Consider the following 12,783-nt stretch of genomic DNA (forward strand, 5'->3'; position numbering starts at 1 on the left):
GCCAATGCCAGATGCTCCAGAGGGAATGAACCTAACAGGTAATGATCAAGTGATCTCTCTCCTAATTCATCCATCACCACCCTCTGACAAACAGAGGCTAGGAACACCATTCCTTACCATTTTGGCTAATAACCATTAATGGACTTAACCTCCATGAATTTATCCAGTTCTCTTCTAAATCCTGTTATAGTCCCAGCCTTCACAACCTCCTCCGGCAAGGAGTTCCACAGTTGACTGTGTGCTGTGTGAAGAACTTCCTTTTGTTTTAAACCTGCTGCCCATTAATTTCATTTGGTGGCCCCTAGTTCTTATATTATGGGAACAAGTAAATAACTTTTTCTTATTCACTTTCTCCACATCATGATTTTATATACCTCTGTCATATCCCCCCTTAGTCTCCTCTTTTCCAAGCTAAAAAGTCCTAGCCTCTTTAATCTCTCCTCATATGGGACCCGTTCCAAACCCCTAATCATTTTAGTTGCCCTTCTCTGAACCTTTTCAAATGCTAGTATATCTTTTTTGAGATGAGACCACATCTGTATGCAGTATTCAGACTTTTTGGATTTTGTTTCTAAAGGCCTCATGGAACTTTTAAAATTACTTTTTATTCTGTCCCTCTGTGTAGAGTTTTGGAATTTATTAGACACTGCCTCATGGATTCTGTTGGAAACTTGGGACTTAGTCTCTGCCTTCACAGAGAGTACCTTATTTAAGAAGTACAGAAAGTATTGTGCTCTCAGAAAGTTGAAAATAGCTAGATGAAATGTATTTTATTATATATTTGTGTTACAGTTGTGTCTAGAGGTCTTGATCAGGATTGGGGCCCCATTGGGATAGGCGCTGGTCAAATATTTCTTCCTACTTTGTGTTCTGTTTTTCCTGTTTTATTTTATTCAGTTATAAAATTGTGCATGTATAATCTTCCTGGATATAACATTTCATTGTTTTTTTCTGAAGAAGCATTGTTGTTTAATGGAAAACTCACTATTGCCCTGGTCAGCATTTTGTAAGTGCACACAGAATTGCACTTCTCAGTATGACTCTGATACTTGGGAAAAATGGCCAAATTCATCTCTAGTGGAATTTCTCATAATATAAATTGAATAATTTATTTGCTCAATTTTGAGTTATTTTCCAAAAAATTAGACATCTTTTTTACTGGTATTCTATCATCTTACACGTTTGCTCAAATAATTCACAAATGTATTTGTATGATGATTTATTCCAGGCATTTCATGAAGTATTTAAAATAAATTATGATAGATTCTAATCTCAGCATAAGGCTCTGCTGAATTTTATTAGCTTTAGAGGAGCTAGCGCAGTGGTGGGCAAGTTGTGGCCTGCACACAGCCCGTCAGGGTAATCCACTGGCAGGCCACCAGACAGTGTTTACATTGCCGCCTGCAGCTCCCAGTGGCTGCATTACCCATATGGACCGCACATTGCCCACCACTGTGCTAGAGAGGGGAGGAATTTGCCCCACAAATTTAAATACAGTTGGATTTTCTAAGCTTCTGTGAATTGCATCCATCTTGCTAAAAATTGTCATTTGTGACGTGAACAAGAGGGGAGCCCAGAGTCAGAGAAACTGGTTACCTTTCTGCTGTAAAATCTGGTTTAACTGTCATAAGAACATTTCTTTTTCCCTGGGATAAGGAAAGTAAAAAAGGGAAAAGGAGCCTCACACAGCATTTGCCTCCTGCTGCCAGACTCGGAAGCAAGACGCCGGAACCACTGAGTTGTACCTGAGTCTCCCATGTGGTAGGTGCTGAACACGATGATGAGAGTCTTTGAGCTGAACTTAGAACATCTTAAACTAAAACAATAAGCTGTGATAGACAGTGCATTTCTGAGTAATTATAATGCACCTTGGGGTTATCATGAAGGCCTGAATCTGAAGGCTGAGTCAGTTTTACTACTTGAAATGCAAATATAGCTCTGAAATGTACCGGTGTACTGGAACAATTTACTAAGGGTTGTAGTGGATTCTAGATCTCTGACCATTTTAAAATCAAGATTGGATGTTTTTCTAAAAGATGTGGTCTAGAAATTATTTTGGTCCCTTCTATGAAATAAGCCTGATGAAGAGCATACATTAAAAACCACAGAAAAAAGTCAGGTCTGTGACTATATAATATACATCATCAATACCCAGGCTGAGAGGTCCAAGTGACTTCCAGTTTTTCACTCTTGTTGATAATTTTGATTAGATAAGTGTGTTTCCTATTTCCTAGCTTCCCTCTTTTGAAATAGTTGTTAACTATAGATTTTAAGGACCACATTCTCGTCTCACATGAGTACATGGATCCCACTGAGTCCAAGGGGAGCTGTACACACACTAGAAGCAGAATTTGTTTAAAAAATTATGTCTGCCTTTGAAATTCAGTCAGTTAAGAGACTATGTGAGTTTACAAGTAGGTCTTCTAAATGTGTGACAGAGATCCATACTTTACAAGGATATATATAATTACTTGAGGAATCTTCAGCTCCTTCTTGATTAAAATGGAAGAGAAAATGTTAAAAGAAATACACTTAGTATGGGGAAATTTTTTGTTTTTAATTTACAGCAGAAAGAATATAAAGCATTCAGAAAACATTTTCCATATTTTAAGGGCAATTCAAAACATTTTGCATGGTTCCAGCAGCTGAGTTCTTCAACAGATCCATTGATTCAGTGATGCTTTACATGCACAGTTACAAAAATAAAACTTACAAAAAAGAGACATCTATACTAGTTTTACATGCAAGTCTTGGGGACCCCCTGTTGGGCACCAACTACTGTGTGGAACTGCTGTAAGCGTGCAACCATATAGGGAGTTCATGTTATATTCTTTATTTCTTTCACACAGTATTACTTAGGTCAAATGTGTTACACAAAGGAGCAATTCCATATTCAGGAGGCAGAAGGTGGTCCTGCTCCTGGCACTTGGGAATCCCGATTATCCAAGAAAGCTGCACTTACGTATCTTCTATCAGAAATAAGTTCCACAGTCAAGAAAGAGGTAAGCAAAAAAGCTTTTTCAATGGGAGAGCATTTTTAGTGGTCACATTCACTGAAAGGTTACAACCCTGTTCAGCAAAGTACTCACGGATATACTTAACTTTAAGCATGTGAGTAGTCCCATTAAGTTAATGGAACTACTCATATGGCTAACATTAAGAATGTGTGTAAATATTTTGCTGTATCAGGGTCTTTATCAGTAGATACACCACCAGGCCCATGGATCTGGAAGGGTAACTTGAAATAGCTCTGTATTATACTGAAAATTTAACTACAAATATAAGGGGTTAAAATGTTTTCACTGAGGTCATTACTCTTGTTAGGAAAAGACCAATTATATTTGTCATAATGCCAGTCAATGGGACAAACATTTATATTTCAAAATGTCAGAGTATTTCCAGTATTAATACAGAGCATTCCAGTTCATTCCAAAGGAGTTTATTTTCAAATTCCGTTCCCATTATTTGTGTGTGGAATAGTTAATGTGTAAGGTTCCATTTCAATAAAATATATGGAAATTATGAGGCTGCCACAGTGTGGGAGCCAGACAATTTTTTTTTTAATTGAATCAGGTCATAAAGCAGCAGTTCACAAATGTACAGAGTTCTGGTAAAGAGCTATATAGCGCATATATTGTAATTCAATGCTGGCAGTGAAAGGAAGTAATTAAAAACCAGCTACAATTATAGAAAAGGCACCAAGAGCACTGACCCCCGTTTTTTGCCACAATCTTTGCATTTACCCTTCTTTTAAAGACACCAGTTTAAAAGCTTCTCATTTGTGAATATTTTTAGGCTTCACAAAAAGCCTGGAGTTGAAACATTTTAGTTGGTGGCCAGGATCAAGTAGAGCAACTATTCCAAAACTAACCATGTAAAATTTACACCAACTATTTGGAAATTTTAAACTGGTACTAGCAACATAAAGTCACAGAAGCAATTTCTGATTTCAGCTACACTTGTGTAAATCCAGAGTAACTGCACTGACTTCAGGAGATTTACTCCTGATATATACTAGTGTAATTAAGATCAGGCCCCTATTGTCTAAACTTCATGACAATTTTTAATAAGTATTTCAATTTTAGAAGTATTTGATTTCTTTGGCTCCTCACTATGTGGAAATAGCAATATACCATGACACCCCTACAAGACCAGTTTGCATCTTTTAAGTTTTACTTTTTATTTTTTTAAATTTTTGTGCATTTTTATTACATTTTCTGACTTCCAGCAGGAGATATGAAAATGTGAAACATATTTTCTACTTTCATACTATTTCTTTTTTCAGTTTATGTTCATTCTAAGTGTTCTTTATTGGAGTGAGTGTATGGTGTTAAGCTAGATACGTTTTTGTATTCTTATGATTATCTGCTTTGCAAAAGTAACTTAATTTTCTTAAGCAATATTAGCATTCACATTACTTGGCACCATTGGCAAAAAATTAAATTAAAATAAAATAAAATAAAAGTCCTGGTAGCCAAAATCAAATGTAAACATATCCTTTTTTAGTAAAGTTACTCTGCCTTTTTTCCTAAGTCTAAATACAGTAGCTCTTTTTTTTTTTTGCAGTTTAGTCATGCTTTAGCAAAATGTTCTTCTAATGAACATTTAAAATAAAGTTTCTTATAGTGAAATAAAGTTTTTGTTTCATTTTACAGACCATAGCCACTAATGCTTTGCTTTTTTCATTTCTTTTTTCTTGAATTCATGCACATCTCTGTTTTAATATATACAATATGTACAAACAATACATCCACACTCTTTTCGCTCAGACAAAACTATACAAATAATAATTTTATCTTGCCAAGTTATTGACCCTTTGTGAATAAAATATTTAGTAATTAATCAATATATTCCCTTTCAAATATTATTTCTCATTTTCCATTTCTACCTTCTATATATACAGAAACTGCCCAGATTTTGATGAAATAGCCAAAATAAGAAATTTACTGGCCAGGATGGAGCACCACTCTGATCTTTAGGTGGTATAAATGTCCAGGCAACATATGTATGTGACTGCTCAGAACAACAAAATTACTGTTTAAAAAAAAAGAGCACTACATACATTACAAACTGTTTTAAGTAAATAATTAAAAGTAAGGCCAGAAAATAAAGTGCTGAATATGAGAATAAGTACATGACAATTGAAATACTTGCAGGTTCTAGAAAAAATACCAAAAAAGGAACTTTTAAAAACTTGCTCAAGCTGCTCTCTTTATTTCCCATGCATTACCCGTTTGCCTCATATGCCAACCCACTCTGTAAATTTCCAGGGGATGTATTAAAAACCTGCAGATTTAAAAAGTTGCATTAAGTGTGCTGTAGAGAGATTCAAATAAAAAGAGAGGACAGAAGTGCAAAGGAAATGAGAATGCATGTGCCCAATAAAGATTTACTGATCTAAGCCCCTCCACTGACTCTTGAAGCTTCAGTTTCTTGGAGATGATTGACAGGTGCAGGAATAGCATTCTTGTGTTGCTTGTGCATTCCCACCTTTTCTTAACAATATTTTTGGTATAATATTTGTACAGTTCCACACGTTTTAATACAGCCCTATATGAAAAGGATAATTAATCGCTTCTTTTGGAGAGAATGAAGCAACTCACAAATTCCTCCTGGTGTCTTTTTTCCCTTGATCCAACAGAAGATTAAGTTCCAAGATGTCTTGCTGAACAAATTAAAAGTTGTCCATGAAAGTGCAAATGCAATGACCAAAACATTACTGTTAAAATCCTGCAGCTGAGATTCCCAGAACTGCAGTGGGTTTTTTTGTTGTTGCATGTCTCTGCTAAAAACAGAAAATGAAAACAGTCTGAAAAGCAATGTCACATTGCTACGGGATGCTGCTGTGTATCTTCAAGTTCCTTGGCCTTTTTCAATTCTTTCACTCTGAAACAATAAAAAGGCCCTCTATAACATTTCTATTCCAAAAGAATTTCAACAGGCAAAAGTCAAAGGGATCCCTTGCTACAACTTCCAGTATGAAGTAGCCATCACCTTAAGAAAACTCAGGAGTACAAATAAGAAAGAACCTCCTGATATAGTAAACAATTGGGAGCCAGGGAAGGGGAGGAAAAAACTCATTCAGAAGGAAGAATTCACCTTTTGCAACCCATTTCTGGACATCTTTATTTAATACCCAAATTCATCCTACTATCAAATCATCTTATCTAATTAATTGTCTTTTATGAGTGCTTTTCATCAATTGCTTTTCTGCTGCTGCCTCATGTACCAGATAATTTGAGCAACATGCACTTTCTATGCTGCCCCTTTTTCACTGAACATGGGCAGATGCTGCTGCATCCAGCATTGTGGAGAGAACAGATTTATTCCAGACTTCCATGGCAAGGTTCTACTTAATTTATACAGTACCTTACATTAATAGAATTTACATGTGTGTATGGACTTTATACTGGCATCAGTGTAAGCAGATACGTTACTTCAATTTATTGTCTCAGTCTGACTATCAGCATCTGCATAGTCTGGTTACTTGTAGGATATATTTATTTGTATCTTCATAATCCCCAGTCAGGGACACAGTCTCTCCATGGAGTACTAATTCTGTAAAGAGCATGCAGATGCTACAGTTGCAAGAACTTTAGAAATGGAAGTGAAATCATTGATTTATGTAGCACCTATCACCATTGGATCTAGGTGCTTATTAATAAAGCTGTAGTATATTAGTTAAGTAAAACTATGAAAGTATGGGAAATTTAAAACTAAACAAATTAAATGACGTGTGTCATGCCTGGAAACCCATTAAGGCCACTACTTGGCTAACATACTCTTGATTTTTGTTGCTATGTCTCTTCACCGAGGCTTCCTTAAAGTGACTAAATGAACAACTGCAGACATCCAGAATTGATCTAGGCTATCATACTGTCAAGGCTTTATCAAGTTGCTTAGTAATGAACCCAGCTTCAAGGGAGGGAGTTTGGGGTCCCAGTCATCATTAGGGAGGGAATGAGTTGTTAATGCAGTTCTGTATACCTCTGCTTTTGTCTCCACTATGTATAGCTCAATCTAACTCTTGGTCAAACAAAGCACTCAATGTCACAAAAAAGCTGCATAGTTTTTTTTGTACTGGAGTTGAAGTAGCTCTTTAGGACTATATAACCTATATGCTTTTGACTATTTTTTATTACAATATACACTACTTAGTAAAATAATTTTATACATTCTAGCTAGTCATAGACTCATTTCTATGAACCATCAAAATGCATTAACTCCAGTTCAGAATGAACAGCATGTTAAATCTGATGTCAGATGCAGTGTGTATTGGAATAAGCTACTATATACAGAAACACATCTACGTGAAAAAAAACATGTCTGACTCTGCATGTCCTTGCTCAGTTATTCTGAGGGTAGTTTTCCCCCAAAAGGTTGTGATTATGACCCAAAATAGAAGGATTTAGCAGAGCACATCCGCAGTTGTTAGTATATTAACTTCTTAAGCAAATTGACCTAGAGACACTACAAGGGGATAGATTCAGAGGTGCTTTAAAAAGTATTTCAAGTTTCACATCTGTAAGCAGGGCCTGTGCAACCCATTACGCCACCTAGGCGGTCACCTAGGGCGCTAGCATTTGGTGGAGGGGAGTGGAGGGACCTGGGGCAGGGGGGCACGGGGAGGGCCGCCTGCAGCAAGTAAGGGAGGGCACGGGACGCAGGGGAACCGCTCCCTGCCCCAGCTCACCTCTGCTTCACCTCCTCCCCTGAACATGCCACCTCGCTCTGCTTCTCTCCCTCCCAGGCTTGTGGCACCAAACAGCTGATTGGTGCTGCAAGCCTGGGAGGCGGGAGAAGTGGAGCCGTGACAGCGTGCTCGGGGAGGAGGCGGAGCAGAGGAGAACTTGGGCGGGGAGCTGCCGCACAGTTCCCTGGGTTGGAGGGAGCTGCCGGGGGGGGAGGGGGGGGGCGCCTTAGGGTGGAGGACTGCCTTGGGGGGAGGGAGGGCGCAAGGTGGAAGTTTTGCCTAGGGCACGAAACATCCTTGCACCCATCCTGTCTGTAAGTGGGCATAAGGGCGTCCAACTAAATCAATGAATGTAACAGAGCCATAGGTTAGCATAATTGAGATGCTATGGGGATAGAACAGAGGCACTTAGCAGAAAGAGCAACTAATAGAGTGCAAATTAAAGCAGGTATCCACCACTACATTATCTTTTGGCCCCCTGTGTGAAGGGACTCCTTTATACTTACATATTGATGTGTAACCACTACAAACTTACACAGCATCTCTGAATTTTGCCCAGTGACTGTATTTTCAATTTTCAACTAAATCAGAGCTGTAGCATTCAGGACATCCCGTAAGCTTGTGACACTGGGGGACATGGGCTCCAGCAATGAATGAATGAATCACACGGGTAGTATGCATGCATTTAGAACATTACTAATTGTCTTTATTTTACTGAAGTGTTTGAGAATTCCATGCTTGGGAGGACAGAGTGTGGATATTGCTGATCAAAAATGAAAATAGGGTCTGCAGTATTTCATCAACATGTGGCATGACTCTGAAGCCCTGGCTACACTAACAACATGAACTATGGCTGAAAGTGGCATCTCACTTCCACTTTCTGAAACTAAACAGTTTTTACTAACACTGACACTAGGATTTAAACCATTCCAGTACAGATTCAGGGAGCCCCATTGCTGTAAAACAATGATTCAATTTTGTAGTGTAGTCAAAGTATCATTGCACTGAAAGACATGTCAAAGGCTAGCTTTTCCTTTCTGCTGTAAGGGGGCTAAGGTGAAATCCTGCTCCAGTGAAGTCAATGGTGAAACTCCCATTGACTTCAATGGATCCAGAATTTCACTCCAGTTGCCTGGGAGGAATTCTCCATTCTGTGTCCTATGGAGGTTACTCCCTATTCTCTCTTTGCAGCTCACTGTGGTTCTGCTAATTATCTGGTGGTCCTGTTCTTGTATTACAGGATATACGTATTCAGAACCAGTAAAGGAAATTTATCATACTGTACTTACACACAACAAACACAAACTCAGAATATTCTTAATTTGTTAAAACTGAAGCTCTCTTTCCGTGCAGCAGGAAAGTGAAAAGTTACTTCTCCCTAGATGTGCACTAGTGCACAGTTTATGTTGAGACTAATCACACATATACAAAAGATATCACCTACGATGCAGGACAGGTAGTGCAACTTGTGCATTTTTCAGTTGCACCTCTTACTGTAATATAAAATTCACCTGTTATTACTATAGGTCTCATTGAGAACATGCACGACTGGTAAGCTGTGGCTCTTACTGGTACATGCTGTATCCATGTCTAGCACTTCAGCATGCAAGTTCTACACTAACAGAGCACACTTTTGCTGGAAAAATGCAAGACATGCTTTGCTGGCAACTTCAACCTAGGACATGCAACATCTGTACTGGTGCATACCTGTTTAACTGGAATATGCATGCTAATACAAGTTGATTACTGTAGCATTCAATATTTGCACTAGTACAGATCCTGTTCACAAATATGCAACACCTTTCTTGGTCAAATGAGTCCTGTACTAGTTACTAGGTTTGTAGGCTTGTACAAATTTTGGAACTGCAGTGTTGATTGTTGCTTAAACATAACATACCATTCCTGAGTTTCCCATATATGAAATACAAAACAATGGCGTGTTCATCAGTGAAAGATGCTGCAGTGTGCACAATTACATTCACAGACCGCATGTGCTTCACAACCTTGTATTCCACAGTATTTGGAAAATGACTTAAAGATGATGCCAGTTAATACTTTTTGAATTTGCTAAATTTTCCCACACAGTCAATAGCTGTGTGTGCAGGTGAGCGTGGAGGGAAAGGGGATAGGAGAGTGTATGTTTGTACCGGTAGTCATTTATTTTTATAATGTACTGCATGTTAATACAAAGAATATGCCTAAACAGTGTCAAAGTTGTGGTAACACAGACAGCAATCAAGATGATTAAATCAAAGGATGATGTTTTATCTTTAAATCAGACTTAGAAAAGCAGGGCCTAAGTGAAATATCCCAATACAAGGGGGTTCCTTGGCTGACACAGAGCTACTAGAATGGCTCTGCCTGTGCTGTTCCTTGCTCCTCAGTAAAAGGGGTCTGGCTCTAGTGGAGTAGGCTCTGGCTGTTCTTGGCTGGCTCAGTGCAGCTAAAATGTAAACTGAAGCACCTCTGAGGCTGCTCTTTTTTATAGTGGGACTGGGCAGGCCTGTGAGTTTGGGTGGAACAGAGATGGCACAAAGATCTCTCTTTTCTCCAGCCCTGTGCCAAGTGCAAGAATAAAGAAACAATCAGTCAAGGTCTTCTTTAGATCCATTCTGAGCTGTTTTTAAAATTATGTTTGAGACAAAACATATACATGTTTTTCTTATATAGAATTTAAAATATGTAATGAACCAAATAGCTCTGAATTGCTCTCAAGTGAACTTGAGTTAATGTTCTTCAACTGATTATTTTTTGTCCAGTAGTTCATTCAGAAGTCTTGCCTAAAAAGTGCACAATGCAAGTCCTTTAGAAACCCTCCTGGAAAGTAGTTACTCTTGTCACCAGCAGCAGCCTTTACTCCAGTTTAATACTTCCATAATTAAACAAAAATCATTTCTTGATCAGTGCCAGTTTTATTTGGTGATGTTTTTAGTGATATAAGCTAGAACAGGAGAACAGGCCAGCTATCTTCCATTTAGTAGCACTCAGTGTAAAAGAAGTACAAACTAAAATTTCAAAATTGAAACAATGTGATTCCAAGATGGATTCCTGGACAAATAATAACCCCTGTAAATAGAAATTCATAATAGCAGTGCTGCTCACACAGCGCACAAGAGCGCGACAGCTGGCGCTGCCTTACTGCAACTAGCCAAGACATTCTCTGCACCTTGTTTCATCTCTTTCCACTTTGAATTTCAGGTGGGGAAGGGGGCTGAGGTCTGTGGAGGCTCCCTTTCTTTGCCAGCATTAGCAACCTGCCAGGAGTAAAAATTGCACCAGATTTTTATAAAATGAAGGCGGCATTTACCCCAGAAAATGACTGCTCTCCGTGTGGATCATTCATCTAGATCTGAGCAGATTCTGAATGCTGACACTGTGTCTGCACCTTAAGTCAGGGCAGCCATGGGCAGAAGTAGCACAAGGCCAAAGTTTTAGGTGGGGGCTGTAGCTTGTCTCAGCTCTATAGGTACGTTCTCATTAGTTAAGGGCACTTTTGAAAGTGCCTTTTAGTGCTGTGATGTGGCTGACAGGGCTGTTCAAGTGAAGTCCTGCTGGTGCTGAAATGTGAACTCTAGTGTGAGGCACTGGAGCGCTGCCCCACATGTAGCCTTCATCAAGAAGAGCTGTTATGCTGTTGCATTGGCCCATGTGAAAGGTGCACAGAATTGGGAAGAAGGTGAATTTATTTTCTCGTGTATCTGTGTGAGGTAGGGCCCCAGTGTCAAAGGCTCCACTGGAGACCTCTGAATCACACATTTTGGCCAGAGGCCATGCTGGCCACCTTCAGGTACAGGGTCATTCTTCACTAGTGAGTGAAGGGCAGCTGGATTGAGTAAACCAGGGTGACAGGGAGTATCACTGCCCCCCTTTATGGTGTTCTAGTAAGTTAACTGTGAGGTCCTTTTAAATGTGAAGAACAGAGCTTTTGAGCTGTGACCCTGTGAAGTGTAAAGATCACAAACCTACAGCTCCTAAAGTGCCCCAGCTAGACAGTTCTCATGACCTTTGGATTTTATTACTTATTCAAATACCATTAAGGAAGTTGCATTGTTATGCGCTGAAGCAATGTAGTAAGCAACAGCCCTAAAAGCCAGCAGCAGTTAATATTGTATTTCCCTCAAATTTCAAATGAGAATTTGTGAGCAAATGAATTAAGCCCACTTAGAAAAGTTACAGCAGACGATAGCTTCATGGGTAAAGCGTAAGGCAAAGCTGTTTCATAAAAATTACTCTATAATGCCCAGCCAGGGAAATGTTCAATGAGTCAGTGAGTTTACAGCAAAAAAGTTCTGGCAATGCTGGAGGTCAGTAATATAAAGGACAGGGTGAATTAGAGCCACAGAAGGCTTTTTAGTCAGTTACCTGTTGCTCTGAGAGCTGAATTGGCTTGTGTGAAATTTAGGAAATGGGAGCTCTTGCCTTTTTCCAGATATCTCATTTGGATTGCAAAACAAAAAAGACAGAAAGGCCCAATAAGAATGACACCCCAGAGCATGGGGCCTGCAATTTAACACACACATTTGTGCTCCAAAAACATTCAGCCCCTGCAAAAGGTAAACGAAACAAAATTACTTTGGAAACTTTCATTGCAGCCACCTTGACACACGCCCCACATGACATTTTTCTCCCATTATCCTTACACTGGATTACTCAGGAGAGGGCTTTGCCCCCTCCCCCTAACATTTTGCCCATTCTTAATGTTACTACAAGACACATAAGAAATTGGGTATTTAATGCAATGGCTGCTCCATATCATACATTTCCTGCTTTTATTAAAAGAACCTTGGTGCACAAGAGTGGGAGAGGCTGTATCTGAACTGCTGGGGGAAGGACTGGCCTGCAGAGAGCAACAGAGTACATTTTATGGGGTTGGTCATTCAGATATGAAATAAAGAAGTTGTACTTACCAGAGTAATTGACATCACATGGTACATATACCCTCCCAAAAGCAGAGAACCACACATAACCAATGGGATGAAGTTTTTAAAAGGCTGCTGCCATAAATGAATTTATTCCTTTTATTATTGCTTGTTTCCTATAGTAACTTTGCTTGTTCTGCCCAAGAAAACAGGCTAGAACCTTTGTTGTAA

General features: G+C 39.0%; 1 protein-coding gene and 1 long non-coding RNA gene across 24 annotated transcripts in view; one reads left to right on the top strand and one right to left on the bottom strand.

Annotated features, from left to right (window-relative positions):
* The window catches only part of LOC127038747 (uncharacterized), a 59,072-nt gene that overhangs the window by 4,271 nt on the left and 42,018 nt on the right, over window positions 1–12,783 (top strand). For all 15 annotated transcript variants that reach the window (XR_007770775.1, XR_007770778.1, XR_007770776.1 and 12 more), the window contains 2 exons: window positions 1,657–1,761; window positions 2,850–3,002. This is a non-coding gene — a long non-coding RNA (uncharacterized LOC127038747). The remainder of the gene's footprint in view (window positions 1–1,656; window positions 1,762–2,849; window positions 3,003–12,783) is intronic.
* The window catches only part of CAMTA1 (calmodulin binding transcription activator 1), an 863,171-nt gene continuing 852,926 nt past the window's right edge, over window positions 2,539–12,783 (bottom strand). For 5 of the 9 annotated variants that reach the window (XM_050931581.1, XM_050931579.1, XM_050931586.1 and 2 more), the window contains 2 exons: window positions 12,056–12,237; window positions 2,539–5,886 (listed from right to left, as the gene is read on the bottom strand). In XM_050931581.1, coding sequence (XP_050787538.1) covers window positions 5,823–5,886; window positions 12,056–12,237 — 246 coding nt within the window. In that variant the 3' untranslated portion in view covers window positions 2,539–5,822. Of the gene's footprint in view, window positions 5,887–10,727; window positions 10,948–12,055; window positions 12,238–12,783 lie in introns of those variants that run through there. The other 4 variants (XM_050931584.1, XM_050931583.1, XM_050931580.1 and 1 more) reach the window with 3 other exon arrangements.

The sequence above is a fragment of the Gopherus flavomarginatus genome, chromosome 21, assembly GCF_025201925.1.
Source record: "Gopherus flavomarginatus isolate rGopFla2 chromosome 21, rGopFla2.mat.asm, whole genome shotgun sequence".
Classification (NCBI taxonomy): domain Eukaryota; kingdom Metazoa; phylum Chordata; order Testudines; family Testudinidae; genus Gopherus; species Gopherus flavomarginatus.